Here is an 18,090-nt window from a genome sequence, read left to right as displayed (position 1 = left end):
GAAATTAGCTGATAACTAAAGTCTAAGACATTGGAAAATTTTATTATAATTGTTGAATTTTTGTGGTTATTCTTTCAACAAAGTGTAACTAAGTGTAAGTGTAAGTGTAACAGAAATTTTGAATTTCGTTAACCTTACAGCGCGCCAAACCAGGATGATAACAGCTTATTGGAATGTTGACATTTACAGAGCAGTTAACAGCTGAATAACATGGCTCTAAAAATGATGCTGCCAGACCGTCTTAAATTGTACTAAATTAGAAAAAGACGTTTTGTTCAAACAAAACATGCACAACTAATATGTAAAAATATCCATAACAATAATTTCATAACAAATTCACAATTCAGTCTAATAACATTCTTAAAATGCTATATATATACATGGTAAATATTTAATTTATGTAATTTTTTAGTTTACTTACGTTAATAAGTATTAACTGGTGGCCTTTGCTAACAGGCAAATTACAGAGACATTCAAAACAGCTGTTTTTCTGTTATAAAAGTTTGCCAGACTAGTGCTGCCAATTTGACCATTTTACGGATAGATCTGGTCATTGTTAGCGGTCCTTGCCAGATATTTATTTATATTAGGAAATGATCTTTGCATTACCAATAAAACAAGGATGAGATATGAAAGTTACGAAAATACATCAAATTATTTTATAAGTATCCGTAAAATAATTAGAGTTTTTGCCTGTAAGCATTGTGGTTAAATCCACTTAAAATAACGTACATAAACTATTCGTTAAAAATACATTTTCTTAAAAAAATGTTTTTGTCCAATTTTTGTGTTTATTTGGAAAATGGAAAGCAGCCACTAGAGCTCCGTCCTGTTTTTTACATATGCTGCTGGCAACACTTTAACAGTGCTGTTATCTTCTACGGGCCAATCCAATCAGCACTTGGCCAACAATATAAATTCAGTTGGTTTCTGGCGCTCGACGAAGCGCACGTGCGACTGCCCCGCCCCTATGTAACTGCCTCCCCAAAACGCGAAAACATTTTTGGCGCGCATTTTGTCACCATTCAATTGCATCAATTATTTTAGAATTTTTTTTTCCAAGTGTGCGAGTAGAACGTTTTTTTAAGGTGTGCTTGTGTGTGATTATCGTAATAATTGCAATCGTAGATGTAACTGTACCAGTGTGTGTGACTAATTGCAGGGCGCACTTGAAATATTCATGGGACAAGTGCAGCGGCAAAGGGCTGAATAATTCAACAGAACTAGCAGTTCTTTTTGTTATTGTTCGATGTGCTTGGCCCATCTTGTTAGTGTTTTTTGAGCGGGCCGTTAAAAAAAAAAACGAGGTGAAAGGAACAGAAAGCCGGCGATCCGGCGAACATGTAAATCGAAGCTCAAATGGCAGCGAGCAACAAGCCCCGGTACAGGTACAAATCCCACGGCGTCGTCCTGGAGTGCCTCCTGCACCTCGTCTTGTTCACCAGAGGTGAGTCCATTACAGCCCCTAATGAACTTATCCACACTGCGAAAAAAGCATCATATTGAACTTAGGACATTACGTGTTAAACCTTTAAACCTTCACAAAAGTAACAAATTATTTCATTATTTTAAATGTATAAATACTTGGTGAAAGAAAACCATTACAGTAAATCACAAAAACTAAAGACCGACAAAGAGCTTAAAAATAATAAAGTTTCTTGACAAATATCACAGAAAATAAAAAATAAAAAATGATAATAATGGGCGGCAAAAGTGGTCTATTACTAATTTTTCGGCCGTGCACTTGCAATTCCCCCGATATGTCCGAAAAAGCCCAAACTGCTGGCGCACGCGGCGTATGCGTAATTTATGGAACTGCTCCCATTGCATTCCACTTGCGGCGCGAGCCATAGCGGTACTTAACGAAATTAAAATACGAAACGCTCCATCTCTCGGGCGTACTTGTCCCGCCCCCTCACCACCCTCCCGTCCCCTTTTCGCCCAGCGCACAGTGTTTTAAAATGACTAATTTAGCACTCAGAAGCTGACAGGCGCTAATGCGTTTGTTAGAAAGATTAAGAATTAAACATTGAAATTTTGTATGCAGCAAAAAAATGTTTTGTTTAATTATATGCTTTTTTTTAATTTTTTAATGTTGTATATAAAATCCATGACTTTCCGGTGCTCTCATTAAGTTTTTTTTCAATATATACCAAAAAACATTTGTAAACTTATCATAAATATGACCACTGTGCAGCGGTTGCGTTAATGTGCGAAATGGACAGCAGCAGGAAGGAAAGGAAAACTTTATTATTATCATAGAATTCTCGGAAAACTGTTGCCTCGGCCGTTTCCCTTTCTTACCAGATGCAGCCAAGAAAAAGTGCAGCACGAAAGAAATGTGGCCAACTAAACTAATCCCAGCAAAATGAAAGGAAACGAGAAATCAGAGCCCGACAACTTTGTCCAGCCTTCAAGGCAATTTCAATTATCCCACGTCCAAATTATAAGCTGACTTTTGATTGACCAAACGGCTGGGATTCTATTGGCAAAGGAAAAGTAACAACATATATATAAAAACCTTGGCAAAAGTTGAGTGCTATCAGAAAAAGCATGAAATACTTAAGTGAAAAGTCTCCGTCAAGAAAAAATTGTTACTAAAGTTTTCTAGAAACATTTTAAAAAATAAAAAAATATAAAAATCCAGTGATTTTCATTTATTGAAACAGCCCTACATAATTGTTTCTCAACTGAAACCATAAAAAACTCGATGAAACAGTTTAGGGCGATTACCAAATTTCGTGCCCACAACGTTTGCAAAACAATCTAAACAACTTTATAAGCCGCAGGAAATTTCAATTAAGGAAGCACTTAATAATTGGTACTTATTAATAAATAGAGACGGCCAGTCTCCTGAAATTTCTCAACGAATAATTCTTGCAATATTATTCTCTCCAGACTGTAGGCGATGCAATGGAGCCTTTGGTTTCCCATTTCACCGCCATTCAGCTGACTGGTATTCCCCAGTCACAACTTATTCGGGCCTATCTGTATGGGATTTATCCCGGGGCCACATCCACATCGCATCCCTTGTTCTGACATTCCAAAAATAGACGCAAATCGCAGTTAAGAAATCTCATCACTCTGCCTAAGCGTGCCACAATGAAAATGAAAGCATCTAAACCTGAACCGATACTAGACAACAGGCAGACTCACCTCAGGCGATTTGGGGCAGCACTGAGAGAAATTGTGGGGGTTATTCAAGGTATTGAATTTATTTATAATTAAAATAGTTTGAATTATAAAATTTTGATTTTATCAGAATTGATTTCGCATTTAGCACTATACAAAATTATTAACTATAAAATTTAAATGTTGTATTCTATCATTATAATGCAGCAAAAACTCTTGGCTAATTTTGTATTTAAGTAATATTAGTATTTAATTTTGTTGAGGTATTTTTTCAGGTGCCTAAATAATTTACAAACTTATTTGTAACTAGGTTTAATCGATTTAGTAAATAACTAATTAATGTTGCTTTTTGGTACTCACTTTTCCCTGTCGCTTGGTTTTTCTCTGAGTGCACTGACGGATTGGTTACAACTCACCTGACAGGGCAACCTAGGCAATGAGCTGCCCCATGGGCTCGAGACCTGTCTTAACTGGCTTACGGACGTGCGACTGTCACAAAAGGGCGGTCTAGCCCCGTCCTGGACCCTAGACGTATATACGGCCACAACCGATCCACTGCGACGCAATATGGCGACACTAATCTGAGATTGTCAGCCCCCTTTCGAAACCCACCCTTCAACCTGATGCCACCCCCTACCATATACCACCCCCATTTCCACATCATGTTTGCGTTTGCAGCTGATTAAACGGCGGTGACACTCCATTTAACTGTCAGCCGCAGTGCCTGAACCTGCAAAAAGGGCAACCTGGTGAGCAGTAACTAGCTGCAACACAGAAAACAACATTTCGGAAACAACATTTCCCCAAATAGGAATTATGATTGGTTTCACCACAAAAGGAATGCAACTGGCACATAAGATATTCTAAATCCTGATTTAAGCAATCTTTATTCGACAATCATGTGTTGCTTTATCAGTAAAGCCAATGCTATTATCGCTTTGAGAGCCCCAAAATCTTAAAAATAGGTTTAACTACAAAATTAATGCACTCAAATACATGATTCTATCTGCAGTAACCGTTGGCAAAGCACTAAGTAATGAAACTAAAAAGTATAAAACATTTATAAAGTACTTCAAATTGATTTCGCCAGTAGCACCACCTTCAATCCCCTTAAATATTAATCAATCTTCAAGTACAAAAAATATGTTTTTCCTGTGTAGTAACAGTTGCATTGTGAGGCGGTGGGTGGCCAATAGGTCCTGCGTTCCCTCTTGCGTCAGCGAAAAAGCTCTCAGCCTTGCAACAGTTATTCAGACGGCGTCCATCCATCCGTTCATATTTTTTGCAATTATATAAGCTGCCAAGGGAAACGAACAACAGATTTGCCCAGCTTTTCTTGAGCAAAAGAAAAGTTTTTTGGCCAGGCGTGGCTTAATTAAAAGTGTCACAGCGATGCGGGTAATTCGACCACATTCATAAATATTTTCCGTTTTTTTTTTTTGCTGGAAAAACATCGAATCATAATCCCGGGAACCAAAGGACACATTTTTTATTAAACAAGAAAAATGGCATAAAAACGTTTTTAACGCAGGTGGAATCGAGATAACAACTGTCAGACGAGGAGCTTAACCTCAAGTGGAACTGAACCATTAAAGCGTAATGAGATGCGATGAAAAAGTGTGTTACGAAAGATTAAATGTAGGCAAATTAGAGGCCTTAAATAAAGCAGATTTCCTGAGGGCATCTTAAAGTACATAAGCTTTATGGAACGCATTAAAAGTGCCTTTAACATCTTTGTTTTATAAACATGTGCTGGCATATAAAAGTAGGTTATACCAGATGTCTTAAATTGTTTTTTAATTACAACAATTACCATAAGATAACAAAACTACTATTAATTTCCTACATATACTAGTCGGTGAACTGTACTCAATCATAAAATCTTAACAGTTGTTAAAAAGGTTCCATCAAAGTGCTTTCTTTAATTCACTTAACTTACTTACACTCGCCCATCTTGTATTTTTAAATTATTGGTTAGCATTAAGTGGAAATTCTTCAACCGTAACTTAAATGAATTTACAATATGCGAAGAACAATGAAAAAAATTATAAATGAACATAAGCTGGGAACGAGGGGAAAAAGCGCTATAAATAGGGGGAAAAAAGCGGGAAAATGTTTACAAACATTGCGTGGCGAACAAAAACTTTGTTGTAAAAATAAACAATACGAAAATAAAACGAGAGTAAAGTGAAGATTGAATACCCTTAGAATTCACCATAAAATTAAGTATAACAAATCGCACTTTTTACCGGATCTTTAAAAAATGAATATATTGTATGTTAGTCTATTATTTTGAACAAGGCTTTAAAAGCGTGTGTTTTTTAATAAGGATTAAATTAAATTATATATTTTCTGACTCGCTCAGTTTATACTTTATTTCATCAGCTAACTTTGCACAATTTTCCCCCCTTTTATATGGCACTTAGTTTTTACAATTTCCCTTGGCCCTGGGAACACATAAAAGAGCAACGTAAGCGGTGGCATCTTCATCAGCATCGTCAACAATTTGGCACATTATTACTCGCATATATGTATGTATATACATGTACATTGTACACATATATTCAATTGTGAAGCTCCCGAACCGCCCCCCGCGATGTTGGTATTTTTTGGATATTATTTTTGGCCTCAAGGAAGCAGCATCTGGCTGCTGTCGCTGTTGCAGTTTTTCCAAATTTGTCAACTGCTGTGGTCGACATGTCCCTCTTCCCCCCTTTGGCCCTTTTAACTAACCAAGGTCGCGCATATGAAAACGTCTTTATTTCATTCCAATACCAAAAACTTTACTAGACGGGGAAAGCAATCGACTGAGTGATACCCTTAAAATTTAAAAAAAAATGGTCAGAACTTCGATTCCAAAGTGAAATACCGGTAAAATCTTACATAAATCATGTAAAAACAAATGGTTTAATTCTCTAAAAATCTACGTTTCAATTTAGTTTGCAATTTTTGGTCATATATTTGACATATTAATAATGTTAAACCAACACTAACAGTAATCCGCCCATAGCTTTACTAATTTCAATCCGATTTAAAAATGTTATTCCTCAAAAAACTAAACTAAAGTCCAACACTCTAATAATCTGTATTATTTTTCGTATTGGGTATCCCTAAGATAACGATAGCATTCTCAATTAAATATCTCTAAAAGCTTGAGAGATAATTCTCTATTTGTCTACAATTCTTTATAAAATTCTAATATTGTCTGGAATTGGAGAAAATTTAGGTCTGTTTAAATAATTAGTAATTTATGTTAGTAAATAATATTTAAATATACCTTATTGCTTCTTTTTCTGTTGCAAGGATACTCCCTGGCAAACATCGTTAAGAGCTTGCTTATTACTCGTTGACATGACATTTTGTATTTATATTTAATACCTAACAAATATGCAGACATTTCTAAGACGGCTTAACTTTTCACAAACCGAGATCTCTCACTCGGTTTGTCGTTTACGGCATTGCAAATGTAAAGCCAGCTTATCGCTTGGAGTAACAGACTTGAGCGACTCTTTAATACTCTGTAGATAGGGATTTTGCGTATGCGTTGGCTCTGTGACAGAAGCTGCCATTTCTCGCCCCCACAAACGTTATTGAGAATTTGCCAACTGCTGCTTTAATTTGGCCAAAACAATTGTTGTCTTACACACGATGAAATATAACATTTGTTTGTCGTATTAAATAGACTTGGTTTCTCAAGCAACTCAAAGTTATTTTTTATGTAAATACCCTTTCCCTTTTTTTCTCATCACGTTTTTTTTTTTTAATATATTTTGTTTGTCTTTTGCTTTTGCCGCGGGGCAAGAAATAACAACTTTTCGTACTGCCACGCCTTCGAAAATGGGATGATAACTTTGCTTTTGCAATTTGTGACATGTTACAAGTTGCAAATGAAATAAAACGCGTATTAAAAATACGTGTACACCCAGTGGGGGGTGCGGTGGAGAGGGGGCGTGTGGGCCTTAACCCTTTGCATCCGCACCTCAGGGCTGGGTAACCTTAACCCCCAAAAGCCCCAGTCCCAGCCCCGTGGCCATCAATCGGGTTAAAGGCCACACATGAACAGAAGCACGCAATCGAGTTGGGAATTGCTGTTCCCGCGAACGGTTATGATGATGATGATGATGATGATGTTGTTATGATGATGCCCCAAAAGGCACGCCACTCAACGTGCAACATGCAATTACAGGCCAAATCGCCCAAGTGCAACTCATTTTATAACAGTTAAATAATGACATTTTATTAGACTTTGCTGTGTCTCTTCCAATCAAACGCAACTTTATAGTTAATTCATAACTTACTCTTAAATTGCTTTCAATCTACTAAAAAATCGAAACATTATAAATATTATATACTATAAATATCTTTACATTATTTGGTATTAAATAATAACACACTCTTAAATTGTATGCAGTTTACTTTAAATTGGGTTAAATATTAAAATTTGGTGTACTCTCAGTAAAATTCCTTAATTCCTTAAATACAGATTAAATTTTCCTGTCTTTATATCTTTTATATATGCCAATATCCACTGTAAGGTTTTGTGTTTCGTGTTCTCTACTTAGGCAAACATTAACACCCTTTGATTAAAATGGAACATATACATATTTCACAGCACGCGTGTGTATATTGTAATTTATGTATGGTAACACGAGTTGATTGTGTTCAATTTGAAGAGGGGAATTTTAATCGTTTCGGCCAAAAGTTGGCGTGTAAAATTTAATAAAATTGCCAATGGAAATCGTTTCAATTATGAGCACAAAAGTGGTATTATACTTCAAATGTACGTGTTAAACGAATTAAATGAAAATGGCTCTGAAAATGAATATCACATCTATATTTTACGATGAGTTTAAACGTTTAAATTATTTAGTCAGCAAGGGAGTACATTTTTATAACTTTGTATATATCTGCAAAACGAATAAAAATAAATCTTAAATGTGCTTAGCTCTACTACTTTCGATTCAAGCACTCTTGGCAGATCTTTCTGGGGAAAGAACTTTGATAACACTTCCCATTGAGTGCTTAATTATTTAAAGTGTCGTCTCTATGTCTTCCTCGTCCTGTTTTTATTTTGCACCCGTCTCCTGTCGTGTCCTTTTGTAATTTCATTAGTGTTGACAACAATTTTGTGTTTTTGTTGGCATTGCTGTTTCTATTATCCTTTATCCTGGCGAAAAATTGAAAGTCAACTCGAGCACTCTCTACCTTGATGGGAATTGAATAGAATGCAAAATGACAGCCACGCCCCTAAATCCCTCCACCCCATGACCCCAAAAATCCCCATAGAACTCGGCATGTGTGTTGTGCTCAAAACGTGATGAATAAGAGGTCCACTGAGAGAAAATCCAAGATATTTTATTATATATAAAAAAGTGTTTAGGTATTGGGGCATTCGACTTGAGGAGCTTTTAAAAAATTATTAAAATACACTCAATAGCAACTATTAAACATCGCTTTAATTGCATTTCTCTAAATAGACAACAGCATTTCATCATAATTTTGTTGACTATTGTTTTGTGATAAAGTGTTTAATATTAACTTAAATTAAAAAAAATAGTCATCTAATTTTGTTAGTTGTTACAATGTGTCCTTTAATTTCAGATTTCGAGACTTTTTCATTTACAATTATCATTTGCATTTAAATAATAAAAACTAACAATTAAAAGCCCTTAAATGTTCAAATTCACACTTTTCAGTTTGAAATTTAATATTCTAGTCTAGTTAGTAATTAGTAATTAATTTTTTTCTCCGTGTAGTTGATGAAAAACAGTAGAAGGAAGCACTAGTGGCACTTGAGTTTTTGCTTTGAAAGTTAATTAAAAACTCATTGAGTAGAGATGCGAATGTTGGAAAAGTGTGAACTATAGAGTCGGGATTTGCCACGCCCTCAGTGCCGCCCCCAGCACAAACACATCACTCACTTTCCTTTACCTTTCCCGTTTCCATTTCCATTACCCTTTCCCATCCGTTTCGCTCTAATTTTCCCTTTTCTTTGGCCCGCCCACCGAGTGCCGAAAAACGCCAAGGAAAATGCGAAGGCTTTGCATTGCATTTCGCTAATGACCAAAATGCGGTCATGTCACAAACAGGTCACGGGTTCCTTTCGGTAGCAGTTTGTCAACGCGGTAGCAGTTTCCAGGTAGTCGAGTGGCCACTGTGTCTAATCGCCCGTGTGCAGAGGTAAAGTAGCTAGTGTTTAATTGAAAGTGTCCTCAGCGGGGGAATTTCGCTTGTCGCCTTTGGGGATTAAAGTTGTAAGCGGCTCAATGGATAATTAGCCAAATGACCAGGGCATGGCTACCCTGTTACACCGATTGTCCTACTTTTCCGTCCCCCTGACAACCCTAATGACAACCCTAGCTTTGGCCCCCACATTTACCCTTCATCCTTTCATTGTTCTGCTGGAGATTCGTGTCCTGTCAACTGGGGAATGCAAATACGTTCCAGCTTTATGACGAGTGTGTGCTATACATACCGACAGGTCATCGCAAACATCTGCCAGAGATGCAAGTGGCAAAATATGTACATACTTCACTTTTTGATTGGCATTCAAACATTAAGGACTTGAATTAAAAAATTCCCACAAAAATAATGGCAATAAAATATATGCTGCTCCTAGTAATTAAAACCAACTTTTAATTATCTTTTTGTTGAAATATATCAGAAACTGCATTTGTGTGTGGCCTTTTCTTTTTTAAATTTCTGTGGAAATTAAATCAACTTTTTATTATAATCTTAATTGCATTTCTCTAAATTGCCAAAAGATTTTCTCCATAATTTTGTTGGCTTTTGTTTTTTGATAAAGTTTTTAATATTAAGCTAGTTTATATTTTATATATATTTTCATATTTTTGTTGTCTAAACGAAACAAAAATATTTAGGTAATTAAAGCCATCTAGAGAGCATCTCGATTGGCAGTGATTTTCAAAAAATCCATCTTGTGAGCCCCCCACCTGTAACTTTCCAATCCAATTGAATCCAGTAACCTCACCTAAGCTCTGCGATTTCATTCCATTGTTGTGGCTGCAATGCAAAAAAGAAAAGGGAAGAAGTGGAGATGGACGAAAAAACACACGGGAAACCTGTTCGTAGATTTTCCAAAATGAAAAACGAACAAATGCAACAGCAGGCATACATGTGTATGCAAAGGGGGGAAAAGTGAGGCAATAAAGCAACTGAACCAACAAGATATCCAGATGCGGATGCAATGGTTTAGATGCAGATACAGAGATCCATGTTGGCCATCAGCTCCTGTCGACTCTGTTTAAAGAGATAAATTCCGGCCGAATTTGCATTTTCGATTTTTCTGGCCTACAAATTTGATTCGCTGACTTCACCAGAATTGCCCAAAAACATTTGTTGTTGCTGGTCCGGAATTGATTTATAATTAAAATCGCCCCTAGAATATTTTCATTTTGTATTCGATTTTCTGCCAAAATGTTTATTTGCCTCATGAAATGAAATGTTGGGCAAATTTTCTTCCTTTTAGCCGCAAAACAGTGAGTGCTAAAGGAACGTGTTCGAGCGCAGTTAATTAACAATTTGCAGATAATCAATTTATATTTAAATTTAATTGTGGCTAGACCTCAATCAGTATCTGGCATAATGTTTATTTTACTTATGTTGTTATGCGTATTTCAATTTTTCCTTCGAAGATGATTATTAATTATTCAGCAATAATCTTCCATGGAGCGTGTTGAACTGCAATTAATAAACATAAATCAAACACACAATTATTCCTATAAGTTAAATAGTTCCTGGTAATATAATATAAAATCATATATATTATAGAGTTTTAAGCTTCCGTGCATTTCTCTTAACATATATATTTATGAATATTTTTTTCAAAAAGAACTTTTAAATTTCGCTTTGCTCAAGGAAATCCTAGTGATGATTTCAATTTGTTTTTGCTGATTGAATATATCATAGAATATTTACTCTCCAGCGCTGTTCTTCGCGTGCAAGGAAGATAAACAAATATTTGGCCATCATCATCAATCAGCTCGTCGTAAACTATTGACCCGCACTGTACAGTTTGCCCCATCAATTTCCATTTAGACAAATCTGAAGGTAAACCAAAGGCAGAAGGAGTGGGCGGTTGTTTATTTGAGTTATGCATATCAAGTTGAAAGGTAAACATGCGAAATATGCCGACGCCGACCTCAACCCCGCGGACATCTGCTAAACTTGGCCTCTAATTTGCATATTCGAGTAAATTACAAGGCAAGAAGTTTAAGGCCATAATTATGAGGGGCGGTGTTTTATTAACATGCTTTGGAATCAATTTGGCTGTGGCAGATAAGCGACCAAATAATAAACAATAACACGAGAGCACGAGAGCACGGGGTCAAAGGGAAAGGGGAGTGGGTCAAAGGGTCAACCAACAGAGGATGAGAATAAAAGCCAGTCAGACAGTCGGAACCAAAACAAACAGGACAAAAAAAAAAAAACCAAACAAAAAAAAAACCAGACAAAAGAAATCGGGCAACCACAGCCGACGGATTTGGGATAAAGGATGGCCAACAAAGGTCAAAAACCAAACTAAAACCGACGCACCACCCACAAAACCCACTCTTTTAAGCCTACATCCACACTTTGGAATTTCCCCCCAACGGGTTCATCCAAGTTTTTAGGTCTCTTCGACTGATTTCAAATTCCTTTGTCTACAATTTAATTTACTCCGATTTCAAGTGAGCTGGATTTCTGGCTATCCTATAACTTATTTTACTCAAAACTCTGGGATTATAATAACCATTGGCTTAGTACGCATTTGGTTACATTAATTGATTCCAGAATTATCTATATTTAAATGTAAATGGTAGGGTTGATTGACTCAAAATTTAAATGTAAAAAAATATAAACGTGTCTAAAATATATTTGGTTGAATTTTGGTTGAAACCTAAAACCAAAGAGATTTTTGTGTCACCTCTAAAAATAGTAGAAAATGGAAGGGCTTAAATTCAAAAGAGAATTAATTTTACTATTCGAATGTTGCTCTGAATTTTATAGTTAAATATTAAGTTGCATCTTTTTGGACAATTCTTTGATAGACTTAAACTTTGACTTAATTTATAGGGTGTCAGTATTTAGTCTTATAAATTTCTAATTTTTGGAAGGGTATCCACATAATCGTTAACTTGCTTATTCCCTAAAAACCTAACCATTTTTCTTTGCCTTAAAGCTTGTCATCGCAAGTTTGATGTGGCTTCTGAATTGCTGACCCGCAAATCGTTTGATAAAGTTTTTGTGGGTGAAACTCGAGTTTCTTGAAGGTCTCCGGAATGTGTGGCTTTTGGAGTGGTTGTATCAATCATATAGGACCTGGATCTGTCACTTGGGTAATCACGATAATTGGCAACATTCGAAGGACATGCCGCAATCGCTGCTTATCAGTGGAACTTTACTTACCCGTCCCTTGGTTTTCCCCTCTTCGAATGCCTCCCAAATTACCTTTCCCCAAAGTTTCGCCCTTTTTGAGCCCTTTCCCCAACTTATTTTGTGGCTGGGCCCGAAATCATAAAATTAAATATGCATATCAGGCGGAGTTGTGGAGAAATTTCGGTTTCGGGCAAGAGAAGCTCTGCAATTGACTTAATATCCTTTGGGCAAACAATCAAAACAAGAGGCGATATGATGCTGTACTAAAGATTGAGCGTGGAAAATGAGGAAAAAGGGAGACTTTCCGCCCGCAAAAAGAAAACGCGGAAAATCGCACCCAAACGCAGAATGGTCGATTTGCAACGCTTTGTTGCACGCATCCATTGAAATTGTTTCCGCTCTTTTTCCACAATTGTTTCTCTTTTTTTTTTTTCGAATTTATGCTTCTACTGCTGTTTCTTATGCTCGTCCTTCTTCTCGTCCTTTTCGTCCTTTTGGCTTCTTTTTCCCTTCGTCGTTGCTGCTTGATTTGATGTGTGCAATTATGGCGTCATTTACATTCTTGCCTTCCAAATGGCCAATCCATGACACCCTCCCCTTTTTTGGACCACTTCTACATCCCAAAATACCCTCAAGTAATTTTGGATGCACTGAGAAAAAACATCTAAAATCTAGAAGATGACCTTAGTTCTTTAAATGAATACTTCAACATATTTAACACAATTTCTAGAAAGAATAATGTAATAATTAAGGGATCCAGAGAATATTATAAAAACAATTAAACAACTGCTGTGATATCTATATATCTTTGAGGGATCAAATATTAAGTGTTATCTTTAAAAGTGAGTGAACTGTCTTATGGACTAAAAATGGTGTAAAAATATAACAAAGGTCAAGTTTTTCTTCATGTGTTTACTGTTCATACTGCTGTTTCACTGCCCTTTTGCTTGCTAAGTATGCTACAGAAACTTTACTTCGCGTTTCTTGGACTTCGCTTTTCTTTTTGTTTTCCGGCGCTTTGTCTTTACTAAGGGGGTGTATTGTATGGGTCTATATGGAGATGGATGATGCTAAATGACGAAAATAATGGAAATGCCAACGTTGTTACTGCTGTTATTGCTGTGAATTTACCCGGAAATAGTGGAGGGTCCCGTCTAAGGGGGTAACTAAAACAAAAGTTACCAGAAAAGTTACTGTTCTCTCTGCCCAACGTTTTCACTTCAATGTTTTGGCTTAAAAATGACGGCGTTGCACAACTTTTTTTTTGGGGTGCCCAGACTTGCTGAACATTTTGCGAAGGTAAACAAGCCACAAACTTGAGCCGAAACAAGTGCAAAGTGAAAGTAAATATGAAAGGCAAACAGAAGCCAGAAAATAAATATACGTGCAGGAAGAAATCAAGGTAAATATACGTTCGAAATTTTCGCTTAATGCCGAAACTTGAGAACTACACAATTTGTTCTGCGAGTTGTAACGAAATTGAGCTAAATTCTAAGCGAAGATGACGGTCAATTAAAACCAAAATGAAGCCAAGTTACAGGCAAGACGAAGAAGAACGTAAAATAATTATGTGAAGGAATCATATTTCACCAGGAGAAATTTTAAACATGGTGAAATTAGCTTAGTATAAAAGCTTTAATTCAGGCACGAACTTTTAAACAAAAAACGTAATCATTGATGTTTAAATTTAATTTTCATAATATTTATTGCCCGAGGCAGAAAATATGCAAAGCAATCAAATTTTACGGCTGAAATTATATATTAATAATTGCAAAATTAACCAAAGCCGTAATGCAAAACAAGTACAATTAAAATCCAATTATGCTGCACAAACAAACAAGAAAATTAAATAGATGAAAAAAAAAACAAAAACTATTGCAATCTAGAAATATAATGTAATGTATTTCAAAGCTATTTCTAAAAAAAATAAAAATTAAATTAAAATACATCACATCACATTAAATGGACTCACAAAAACAATTGAAAACAAGGACAACTGTAACTGGCGAATTCTACTAAATAAAATAATGCTCAATCCGAACAATTTTAATTAATATCACAAAAAATCAAAGCAAATATATGGTTAACATTACGTGCTTTTCAAGTCATTAAAAAGTATACAACTAAGCCCCCCAATAATTATAAATAAAAAAGAGAATGATAAACTGCACATGAGATAATGTGGAATAAATTTATACAGAATAAATCATGGAAGTAAACGGAAAAATCAAGTGATGCTGAAGCGGAAATTAAGGGGAAATTAAGTGAAAGCGAAGCGGGCATAAATCAAGCCGCAAAGTGATGGGCGGAAGAACGGAGAAACCCCTCACTTGCAACTTCATTCTTTCATTGAGTCTTCTTTTGGATCCTGCCCTCGGTTTTTTTGCGTAATTTTCCCGCTCGTTCCAGTGGCGGCGGTGTGCTTTTCTGGCTTTTTAATTGCCACTTACGGGCTCTGGCTTAGACCAAAAGCCCCGTCAAAAGCCCTTGATGCAGTGCCCTGGGTCGTGAATCCTGTTTTTCCGCCTAATTTATATTTTTGTTCTTTCGGCAAACGCTTTTTATCCCTTTGTCATTTCGAATTTTTGGCGATGGGCGATGGGCGACGGCAGGCGACATAAATTAAACTAAACTAATTGCGTATACGACGCGTATGCCTTAAGTGGGCTTTGCCAAGGACATCGGCAAGGACATTGCTTTGGGGCTTAGTCCATGTTGATCCTGCACACAGCACTCGTTTTTTATTATCCCGAAATTTTCGCGTATCCTTAGGGGGATTTGTGGCCATGATTTAGTAGTGTGCAGTGTCATTAAAATTTAATTAAATGCCCCGAAGAGCAAACGAATAAGTTCCAGCAAACCAGAAATAGGGCACTGATGACGCCGCCTCATTATTGTCATTATTACCATTTCTTGGCAGCCGCATTATTACTATTATTATTGCCAACATTGCCAACATATCCGCCTGAGCGCAGCTATTTCAAACGAAATTCGTTTTGTCTCCGAGCTTGTAATAATTTATAACACGATGAACTTGTCGTCCTGTCCGTGTGTCTTGCACACGCACACACACAAGCACACATCCGCAGACTGTCACGCATATGCAAATTAACTGTGTGTTACTTCATATATGTACTATACTATCCTAACTTCTAACATGGCAAAAAGGCAGACGGACTTAGACATATTTAAGGGCTTAACGTATTTGTTTTACATTTTTTTCAATCCAGGAATTTGTAATACAAAACAGAAAATTTGGATATGTATTAACTTAGATATGCATATTATGTTAATATAGGGTACTTAAAGCACACTTGCATACCTAATTGTCTTTTTAACATGGCTTTTAATGAAATTCACAGTCCAAAATTTTTGTGTTTTCATTATGTCTTTTAAAGCCATTGAAATTCTTTGGACTCTTTAGGAGCAAAGGTATGGTCTGCTTTTCATTAATTGTTTAAAGCATTAATATACCTACTATCTTAACACATATATGATCTTCACAGAAAAAGGCTCAGCAATAATGTTTACTTCTTTAATTTATTTAAACATTAAAATTATTCAATATTTATCGTTAAAGGTGTGATTTGTAGTTCCTATTTCTTTAAAGTCCCTATCTCTTATTTAATTGAAATTTCAATTAAGTTTATGATTTCAATGAAACTGCTAATAAATATAAAGTTTCAAAAGCATTCTCTATTAGCCTGACTTTTGTAATTTTTAGACACTTTTCATGGAAATTCCATTTTGCAAAGTCTCAATCTTAATCTCACTCTAAAAGCTTCCTTTCAATTAGGCAACTAACCAAGTCATGTTTATTCCTATAGTATACCCTATATATACTGCCTGTGTCCTGAAAGGGAAAAAGCCGTCATCACCATCATCATCATCGTAATGATTGTCATCGTCATCAGCGAAGCATGATAATGATAACAATAACAAACAAGCGCAGCGACAACTCTGGACTGAAAGGGGGGGGGGGGGGTTTTTTGGGTGGTGGGCGGTATGATATAAAGATTGTTGCCATATTGCTATCATTTGCACACAATCAGCGTCAACGTCAACGGGATGCGAAACAAGAGGAAAAAAAGGCAGGCAGTGAAAAGAAAGTGGGGCCGAGGTCAAAGGGCAGCGGGTGGGCGGGCTGCTGGGTAATGTATGCAGAAGGCTCACAGAGTTTCCCGACCCAACGACTCCCCCTCGAAAGGAAGTAAAATCAGTCGACAGGATGAGTCGAGGATGACGCGGAGATTGCTCGGCGTTCGTCGACGATGTTGCCAACGACCAAATTGCAGATAAAGTATAAATAAATTTAAATAAATAGCGTAAAATCAAATTTCCTAGAAAAAAAAAAGGCGAAGGGAGCCTCAAGTGGCGTGAAAATTTCCATGTGGTTGCCAGCAAATGAAAATAGGCAAATGAAAACGGTGGCACAAAAAGAATTGACTGGCAATACAATCATTAGTTAAAGAGTGAGCGGAATTGAAAATGGGGAATTTTTTCATCGAACAGAGAAAGTATTTTTCATAAGGTTACATTTATTGGATATAACAAGCAAAATGGAAAAAGTCAAAGTTCTTGGAATACTTTCGCCTTACAGATAAACAACATTGTTTCCTTGTATTTTTAAAAACATATTATAGGATAACTAATTTGTATAGGGTTTAAATCAATATTTATATTAAAAATTGAAAAATTGAAATTTGAAATTTAAGCTAAACTATGGTAATTTTCAATTCCCTTTGACACATTATTTCACCACACATTGCACGCGGTCTGTGACCACGACCTTGACCAAGGGCCTGGCATGCCCCACCCCCAGCACTACCTCCCCCTTTTCCCCCCACCCTTTTGTCTCACATTTGCCTATAATTGCCTATTAGTTTTCATTTGTTGATTTGGTTTTGCCTGCACGTGACCTTATGTTCTGGTTCTGGTTTTGATTTTCGGTTTTGGCTTTGGCTTTGGTTTAGCTTTCACTTTCACTTTCACATTCACTTTCGATATTGATATTGCTATTGGTTTGCTTTCTAGTATCGATTTGAATGTACATATGAACAAAGTACCCCATAAGTTAATGAGTAAAGTGCAGACCAATAAGGGATAATTGTGACCCTTTATTAATGGCTGTCTGTGCTTTCAATGGGGGTCAGAGTTCACCGGGGTGAGGTTTGGGAAATGCTATTTATATAAAATAGCTTTCTTTGATTAATTGCTCACCACAAGTTTTCATGAATGTTCTACAAAAACCCTATAATATATTTCAATTATTATCAGCGAAATACAAAAAATACTAATTTAAATTAATTTATTGGGTTAGATTTGAATAATAACTAATAAAAACATTTTGAAAATCTATGTGTCAAATTAATTGACATTAAGCTTTTTTTTCAATATTCAAAACCTTTCGGTTGCCAATAAAACTTTAATAAAATGTCTTAGAACATTTTGCTCACTTCTTAAATCTTAAAATACTTCTAGACATTTTTTCATTGTCATTCTTTAATGTCAACTCTTCACCGACTTTTGACCAAAAAGTCAGAGAGCGATGACCAAATTAAAGCATTCATATTTGGATTG

The 18,090-nt window shown here is 36.1% G+C and overlaps 1 protein-coding gene across 1 annotated transcript in view; it reads left to right on the top strand.

Moving 5' to 3' along the window:
- Window positions 1-936: 936 nt before the first annotated feature.
- Window positions 937-18,090, top strand: part of LOC108137744 — a 44,304-nt gene continuing 27,150 nt past the window's right edge. Inside the window, exon 1 of the mRNA XM_017259644.2 lies at window positions 937-1,447. Coding sequence (XP_017115133.1) covers window positions 1,360-1,447 — 88 coding nt within the window. The 5' untranslated portion in view covers window positions 937-1,359. The remainder of the gene's footprint in view (window positions 1,448-18,090) is intronic.

Source organism: Drosophila elegans, unplaced genomic scaffold (genome assembly GCF_018152505.1).
Source record: "Drosophila elegans isolate 14027-0461.03 unplaced genomic scaffold, ASM1815250v1 contig_149, whole genome shotgun sequence".
Taxonomy (NCBI): domain Eukaryota; kingdom Metazoa; phylum Arthropoda; class Insecta; order Diptera; family Drosophilidae; genus Drosophila; species Drosophila elegans.
This window is presented reverse-complemented; position numbering and strand designations above follow the sequence as displayed.